The sequence below is a fragment of the Stegostoma tigrinum genome, chromosome 4, assembly GCF_030684315.1.
Source record: "Stegostoma tigrinum isolate sSteTig4 chromosome 4, sSteTig4.hap1, whole genome shotgun sequence".
Taxonomy (NCBI): Eukaryota; Metazoa; Chordata; class Chondrichthyes; order Orectolobiformes; family Stegostomatidae; genus Stegostoma; species Stegostoma tigrinum.
Genome location: NC_081357.1, coordinates 60,845,790 through 60,854,853, shown reverse-complemented (window position 1 = coordinate 60,854,853; position 9,064 = coordinate 60,845,790). Strand labels below are relative to the sequence as shown.

The window sequence follows — 9,064 nt, the reverse complement described above, 5'->3', positions numbered from 1 at the left end:
AATGATTTGGAGGAGAACATGGGTGGCCCGGTTAGTAAGTTTGCGAATGACACAAAGGCTAGGGGAGCTATGGATAGTGAGGAGGATTGCCAGAGGATACAGCCAGATATAGATCAGCTGAAGACTGGGCATAAATATGGCAGACGGAGATTAATCCAGACAAATGCAAGGTGATGCAGTTTGGAAGATTTAATGCATGAAGGCATATATAGCAAATGGCAGAACCCTTAGTGGCATCAACATACAGAGGGATCTAGGCAAGCAGATCCTCAGTTCTCTGAAAGTGGCAACACAAGTGGATAAGGTGGTCAAGAAAGCATATAGCATGCTTGCCTTCATCAATCTGAGTACAGTGTATAAAAAATTGCAAGCAATGTTGCAGCTATAAAGAACTTCAGTCAGTCCACATTTGGAATATTGTGTACAATTGTGGTCATTACACTAACAGAAGGTTGTGGAGACTTTCGAACGGGTACAAAAACAGTTTACCAGGATGTTGCCTGGTTTGGAGGGTACTAGCAATGAGGAGGAATTGGACAAACTTGTTTTCACTTGAATATTGAGGGGTGAGAGGTGACCTGATAGTTTACAAATGTACGAGTTTCATAGATACAACGGATAGTCAAGAATCTTTTTTCCCGGGATGGAAGTGTCAATACTAAGGGACATAGGTTTAAGGTAAAAGGGGATAAATTTAAAGGAGATGTCATTGCCAAGTATTTTACACAGAGGATGGTAAACCCCTGGAATGAGCTGCCAGAGGCGGTTGTGAATGAAACAGCAATGTTTAAGAGGCATCTTGAGACAGATATATGAGTAGGCAGGAAATGGAAAGATGCAGTTAAACTGGAAAGTGCACAAAGAACATGTACGAGGATGTTGCCAGGACAAGTAGGCGTGAGTTATAGGGAGAGGTTGGCCAGGATATAACTTTGTTCCTTGGAATGTGGGAGAATGATGGGTGAACTTGTTGAGGTTCATAAAATCACGAGTGGCATAGATAGGATGAATGCATATACTCTTTTCCCCAGGGATGGAGAATTGAAAACTAGAGGGCTTAAGTTTAAGGTAAGAGGGGCATGATTTAAGAAGAACCTAGGGGGAACTTCTTCACGCAAAGAGTGGTGCATATCTGGAATGCGCTGCCAGAGAAAGCGGTTGAGGCAGGTACAATAGCATCATTTTAAAAATATATTTGGATTTGTACATGGAATGGAAGGATTTAGAGAGATATGATCCAAATGCAGGCAGTTGGAACTAGCTGAGCTGGCACCATGTTCAGCATGGACCAGTTTGGGCTGAAGGGCCTGTTTCCATGCTGTATTACTCTATGACTCTATGATATGGTCCACGCAGAGGCCACAGTTCATACAGTCATAGAGTCATAGACTTCTGCAGCACAGAAACAGGCCTTTCAGTCAAACTCGTCAATGCTGATCAGGTTTCCTAAACTGAAGTAGTCCCAGTTGCCTGAGCTTGGCTCATGTCCCTCTGAACCTTTCCTATCCATGTACCTCTCCAAATGTCTTTTAAATGTTGCAGTTATACCCACTTCTATCTTTTCTTGTGAAACTCATTCCATATACACATCACCCTTCTAACCTCAAGATGGAGATGTTACTGGTGAAGCAGATAAAAATAGTTCAACCAAGAATACTACACAAGACATTCTGCAGTGACATCCTATGACCTAAATAATTGGTTAATAAGTATCATCCTTTATGCAAAGTGTGATTACAAACATGGAAATTTCTCTCACTGATTCCAATTGATTGTATTTATGTCAGATTTGGTCAAATGTTGTCTTGATGTTTTGGGTATTAACTATCTTCTCAACAGGCTGAGTTCAATTATTTGTATAGGTTTGTACAAGGTTATAATTAGGTCAGGAGCTAACTTCCAAGGCAGAACCCAAATTGAGCATCAAAGAGCAGGTTGTGTTGTTTAAGTGCAGCTTAATAGCACTGTTGATAACACTTTCCACTGCTCCGCTCACATTCAAAATTTGACTGATGATGTCGTAAATTTCCAGATTGGATTGGTCTTGTTTCTTTTGAAGTTGACGTTCTGAGCGGTTCAGATTTGACCCTTACGTGGACACCAGTTCTGCTACTCCACACCTTTTGGCAACAGGGATATTTTCTGGAGAGGGCAGGCATTTTTGCAAAAAGGCTGCTGATATGAGTCGATGCATTCAGCATTCTTTGTCCATATTGGAAACCACATTGCTACTGGTTACTTGGAGTTACATTTCGATTTCTTGAACTTTATTACAGCTGAAAGATTTTGCACCCAGTCAGACTGGTGATGTGAGATATCACAGCATGCTGTAAACTAATCATACAAGTTTCTGAATTTGTTATATATTGATAAATTATTGCTTGTTACTTATCTATGTGTTTTTGTGCTTAATTAATACACAAATTACACTAAATGCATCAAATTTAAACATATGCATTTAATTTTAAAATTACAGATCAGTAACATAAACCATCCTTATTACATGTTTTCTTTTGGGTAATTATTTTCATGTGGCATGTTTTTCTTTAGTAAACCTTTTTTTATGGAACACAGGCAAACTTAATGAGGGATAACTGTGAAGCAATTTGGGGTATTCTGATGTCATAGAAGGTCTGAAATAAACAAACCTTTCTTAACAGCTTTTTAGACCTGTGGAAAAAATGCTTGATGGAGTTTTGTCACTCTGCTTAGACAAGCTATGGCTTTCTAACATGTCTGATATTTGTGTACATATTTATTCTGTCTATACTACATTACCCTGACATCTGAAGCAGCACTCTAATTGCTCAGAGGATGCTGCCCAGAAAAAAAAGGACAACAGTGTTGCATTTATAATGAAAATTTGTCATACACTTCAATAATTCTGACAACAGATGTAAACTAATAAAGGGGCATTGGGGTGAGATGCCATGGGGCAACAGATGAATTTAGCTTTGAGGATTTGTGAAAAATTACTGCAATAATACCTCAGCACCCAAAAATGGACAAGTGCAATCACATAATTATGAGATAATGGTCTGACACTAGCTGGAAGCAAAATCAAACTTGATGGATTAAAAATTGGATGTGTCTTGTTTTCTGGCAGAGGGATTTTTGTGTGAATGACCACTTGCCGATGTGAGGTGATGCAGGCAGCCTGTAAACTTCAGATTGCTTGCTCAACAATAGTGGTGCGCAACAAGTTCTACCGACTGGCTACATGTTCAGAAGGAAGCCCATTGGGTGCATGGCCAGCTCATGTTGGCCAGTGATAAATGCCACATACACTCCTGGGAGTAAATGCATTCACTTTGCAGTAGCTTGTGGTACCGTAACTGAAGATGTTTCAGAGTTGGGATGAGGGCATCAGTAAAGAAGCAGGCCAGAGGTCTTAGGTTTTCTGATGCAGCGCTAGAGACCTTGATACAGGAGGTAAAGAGGAAGATATCATGGTGGAAATTTCACAGCACTTCCTCCCTCCTCCCCCTACTAAGCCCACATATTTGCTGTCCAAGAAGGAGGAGCATGTAATGTAGAATGGGTGCCCAGACTGTCACCTTCTTGCTCATCCCCAAGCTGTCCTCCTTAATACAGTGGGTGTCAAATGCAACAGCCAGCCCTCCTTTAGACTTACTGATGCCCTTAACTGATCAATTAATGTCCAGTTAAATGATGGTTTGCCCTGTTGCCACAGTAACATGTGGCTAAGGAAGGCTGAATGAAAGACGGCAGCTAACTACTTCACCATTGCAGGTAAAAAGGTGAGAGCGGCGTTTCTACTTTTGTCAGTGCCTTATGTTGCTTGGGGGTATTTCCCACAAATTGTTACCCCCACTTCCCTTTGCAATTCCATTTTGGCCTCCAAAGTTTTACTCACCACCTTGCCTGAAGTTCCCCAATCCCTCTCAACTGAGAAGCCAGACTTGCCTCCAAGAATGGTTACAATGGAGCTACTCGTCATGAATACTTGTAGTCTCAGCAGTGCCCACTACTGAATTCTGGTGCTATTAGAATTACGCAGATACCCGCCAATCAAGTTGGATTGCTCCAGTTCTCAAGAGTGGGACTTTCCTTTATTGGAAATGTATTAAAGTTTTAAACAATGTTAGGGCTGCAATGTACCATCCCCGGAAAATTGAGTCCAATGTTTTAACAGGGAACCATGAGGCTGTCTAGTAACATACTGCAAAAGAAATGAAAGCTAGCAGGAAAGGAGGCCAACAAAAGGAATGCGACTCTAAGAATCTGGCTATGGCACTGCTGAACATTCAATGACCTTCCATGCGTTGTGAAAATAAGTGAATGCATCTTCAAAATATAATTTTCTTTTGTTGTGCCACCAGCATATGGGCTGCTGAGCAAATCATAGCCCTGTCACTCACGCATAAGCAATATTGAGCAGTCAGGAATCATGCTTAAGATTCAGCTATTTTGCCATATGCCACACACATGCCAGTGTTCACTCTAATATCTAGCACTTTCCCTATTTCCAGGAAAACCAGGAAATTTTGGAAGAATTGAACAATGAGATTGTGAGTGTTCTCATTTTACATGACAATGTACATTGCTGATGTTGAGTTTGTAGGAAGTTCTACCCCAATGAAAAAGTCCTCAATGGCGAATTGATTTGCTGAGATTTGTGTTCCTGTATCTGTCTATTAATATGCAGAAAGGAAGTCAAATCAATGAAACTAAAGAGCCAGGCGTAAATAAACTTTAGAGAAAAACAATGACTTTCACAAATAATAAATACATAACAGCAAACGAATCTCGGATAAAAAGTGGCATTCCATCATTAACTGATAATTAAATGCAGAAATGATTGTAGCATATTACAGGTAATTATAAATAATAATTGTAAACTGCACGTTACAATTAGACTGTCTCAAAATTAATACCTGCTTAATCTTTTATGTTTTATCTCAGAAGGAAACATTAAGTTATCACTCTGAAGCAACATTCTTCATTTTTGACATTGGTAAATTCTACCATATGCATTCTCTACATTTATGATGCCATTTTCTGTCTGGCAAGTAGTAAAGTTTGCAATTAAGATACCCACGTGGTTTTTGGATTCACTGACAGCTGGAAAAATCCTGGAATATTGTTCAGGTGATCCCATTAATGTGTTTTTGAGAAACATTGCATGTTTGATAGGCTTTGAATTTTCTGCAAAACACTACGTTTCTCCAGCTGTGGCCCCCATGAACACTGTGTTGATTGGGGGTAAAGACGATACCATATTTGTCACCTCCCCAGGCTGTCTGTGGACATCAACTGTATCCTGAGAATTATATTGACTTGAGTTGTTGCTGTACATGCATTGGGAAGAAGATGAAGAAATCACACTTTGCATATGTGAAGCTGTGAAAATAAAAGATAATGACTATAATTCAAGAGCCAACTGTGGTGCAAATCCTAGAAGGAAATTCCTTCTCTAAACCATTTTTTGCCTCAAACTGCAAGAATACATGTTGAAAATGTTAAGAGATTCTTTGAAAGATGGTTCACACTGTATTGTCAATTCTGAACTTCAAAAAAAAATCTTGAATTTAAGCTACATTCTTGGTTAGCTTTATTATTTACAATACTGAATAAACAATATTAAATAATACCACTTTTGTTACAGAAAAAGACTGAATGCACAGTTGCAAAACATCAACAAACAAGCGTACTGTAAGTGCAGTAGATTTACTCTTGGTTTTCTTAATTTTTCAACTATAAGGTTAATAACTCCACATATATTTGATCTTCAGGACTGTTACAAACAATAAAATGTGTCACTTAAAGATTCAATACACTGAATACACTTTATTAATAAAACGCAACCACCAAGTATTCATTTCTGCACCTCCTTTCATTTTTATTGGTACAGGAAATCTGAGAAAGGCTTGAAAATGAGGTTATAATGGAATTCTTCATTTCTATAATTGGCAAATGAAAGAAGTAACCAAAACCAAAAAAAAGGTATAATACAAATATTAGGCCTTTGGTGTTAAAAAGCAAAATATATAGCGTCAATAGGAAAAGTCACTTGCAGTATCATTAAATCATTCATCGTATGAGGAAGGCAACATGAATAGGAACAGTTTCTAGGTACACGGAACAGCTACCTTTTGTTTTGTGCATTTAGGTAAGGAGGACAGAAGAGTTCAGAGGTTCTGCTTCCTACAGTTACCTTGTAACCACTTTTGGAAAATGTATTTGTGGACATGAGCCTGAACTGACCCTGGCTGCACTATGGTCGGATTATCTCTTTATAGTTCCTGTTTGGATTTGAAAAATGAGCACCTGGGCAACATATCAGAGGATAATCATGTCATGATATCCAGCAAACGTTACTAAAATATTTGAGATTAAAATTAAATGAGTGAATAATTTGAACACTCAAGTATTGACGTGCTGTTGATTACATAAATTATACTCACTTGACCTTACAAAGCAAAATAATTACATATACCCGAAATTAGATATTTCCTGAAATTAATTTGAGATTTAGTGACTAACATTGTTCTCCTCGCCACAGAAGTCAGAATTTAGTGCTGTGATACATGTGGAAACATGGAATGTTCTTACCTATCCAAGGTGCCACTATGCTAATCTATGCCAAAATCATATGATAATAGGGAAGATAATGAAATAGGGAAGTGTACTAACTGGGCCGAGGGCCAGATGGATCTTATTGACTATGAGATCCTTGATTGGGATTGTTAATCTGGGCCAATCACGGAGCCCTGGCTGACAGATATAAACAGGAGGTTCAGGGAGTCTCATGATTTTAGGGACTGGCTCTGAGCTGGCTGGTAAAAGCCCATGTACTTTGCACATGTAAATAAAGGATGACTCAGTGAAGGGATAATGGCCCCCATGTAGTCCTTTCAGAAAGCAGTGATAAACATATCAAAAGTAAAACCTATTTAAGATAACTAAATTTTGGTTTCAGGATTTGGTACTTCTGGTAACTTTATTCCAAGCCACAGAGATATGATCAGTGGCTTTAACGATGTTATAATTCTTCTAAATGTCTGTATGCATTGGAGTTTCATCACTTTCTGTTTTCATGATGGCCTGCTCAAACAACCTCTAGAGCAAAAGGCCTTGTAGGTTTCCATCAGCTCTTCACCCATAGGCTGTAAATTGGAGGCAGTATTAGGTGGTTGGCAGATCACTTTTATGTTGTTACTGAGATCATCAAGAACAATAGGATGGCCAGGAGCATTATCCAGCTTGAGTAATGCTCTACTAGAAAGATTATTTGTTGATCAATAATCCACAATAGTTGGGCAGAAATAAACTAATCAAAAAATGCATAAGTTACCCAAACATTCTTGTTTCCCTCCACACAACAAGTAGTTCTTCATTCTGCTCTGAATTTGGGAATGATAAACAAGAGTTGGTCTCACTTGACAATCATCTGCTGCATTCCTACCAGGTAGCAATGCCAGTAGATACCTTGCTGTTTTAAAACCTGGCAAATGTTTCTTTGAAATGTATGTCCTGGAACGCAGCTTTATGCACATGAAGCACTTGGTGAAGTGTGCATCAATCTTCCCCAATTATTTCACTTAACGTTCTAATAAAGGATTCAGCTGCTTCATCACTGCAGCTGGCAAAATTCTTCACTTTCAATAATGTTGTGCAAGTTAGTACATTTTTAATACTGTGCAAACCATCCACTACTGATTTTAAATGTCTCTGTGTTCACCAATAGCTCTGGCAATATTAACTGTTTTAGAAAACTTCATAATACCTAATTGCACTTGAGTAACTTGTTTACACTATCTTTTCTTGGCAGAAAGCACTTCTTAATTTCTAGCTTTTTTTGGCTCATTATGAATGGATTTAAAGAGTAAAACTAACAAATAATACCACAATTCAAGATATCCAATGTGAGATAACTGCTGTATTGTGTGGTTCTGAAAATGCCACAAAGCACACCACACCCATCAACGGTGAGCAAAGTTGCTTGCATTTAGCCATCAGTCTTTAACAGATAATAATCAAAAGAACTACAGAAGCTGGAAACCAGAAACAAAACAGAAATTGCTGTAAATGTTCAGCAGGTCTGGCAGCATCTGTGGAGAGAAATTAGAGTTAATGTTTCAGGTCCAGTGACCCTTCTTCAGATCAAGGTTTTTGTTTCTGATTTACAAAATTTGCATTTCTTTGTTTTGTTTTTTCTCATTGGCTCAATATGCAATTGTACGAGAACGTCTAGCCATATGATGATGTTAATATAAAACAGCATTAACACAGTATGAATGCGGGGTACTAATTTTAGAATCACATTAATGCAAAATAATGTTGTATGGAATGACATTAAGCAAAGTCTTCCAGTAGTTACAAATGCAAACAAAGTGAAGTGGGAGTTAACACAGTGTGGAGCTGGAGGAACACACCAGGCCAGGTAGCAGCAAAGGAGCAGGAAAGCTGATGTTTCAGTTCAGGACCCTTCTTCAGAAAATTTCTGACATTCTGAAACATTCTGACAGCTGTGACAAAAAAAATCAGAATCTGGGTTTGTTACATCCTTGAGCTATGCCCTATCTGCATATCAAGTTTCATTGAAAACTACCAGTTTTTTTGCATAAAATAAAAACAGAAATTGCCAGAAAGACTCAGAAGGTCTGGCAGCATTTGTGGATAGAGGGCAGACTTAAGGGTCCAGGGACCCTTTTTCAGAACTGGAATAATTCTGGAGCACTTCAGAAGAGTTCTGAAGAAAGATCATTAGACCCAAAATGTTAACTCCGCTTTATCTCCACAGATGCTGCCAAACCTGATGAACTTTTCCACCAATTTCTGTTTTTTGTTCTGATTTCCAGCATTTGCAGTTCTTTATTTTTGTTTTGTTTTGGATGCATATTGCTTGCAGACGAACAACTGTACAAACAGGAGAAAACACTGCAACTTTTGCCATTGAAGGTAAGTAGAGGTAACTATGTATATTGCCTTTTGTCTTTTTTAATAATTAAATTGTGCTTTATTAGATTTACTTTTGACCAAGATGAAAGAATTGATAGAACAGAGTTTTGGGTTTATTTATTTCCTAAACTGAAAACAA

The 9,064-nt window shown here is 38.3% G+C and overlaps 1 protein-coding gene across 3 annotated transcripts in view; it reads right to left on the bottom strand.

Annotated features, from left to right (window-relative positions):
- Nucleotides 1–2,500: 2,500 nt before the first annotated feature.
- The window catches only part of rfx6 (regulatory factor X, 6), an 86,747-nt gene continuing 80,183 nt past the window's right edge, over nucleotides 2,501–9,064 (bottom strand). For all 3 annotated transcript variants that reach the window (XM_048531353.1, XM_059645738.1, XM_048531354.1), the window contains one exon: nucleotides 2,501–5,364. In XM_048531353.1, coding sequence (XP_048387310.1) covers nucleotides 5,180–5,364 — 185 coding nt within the window. In that variant the 3' untranslated portion in view covers nucleotides 2,501–5,179. The remainder of the gene's footprint in view (nucleotides 5,365–9,064) is intronic.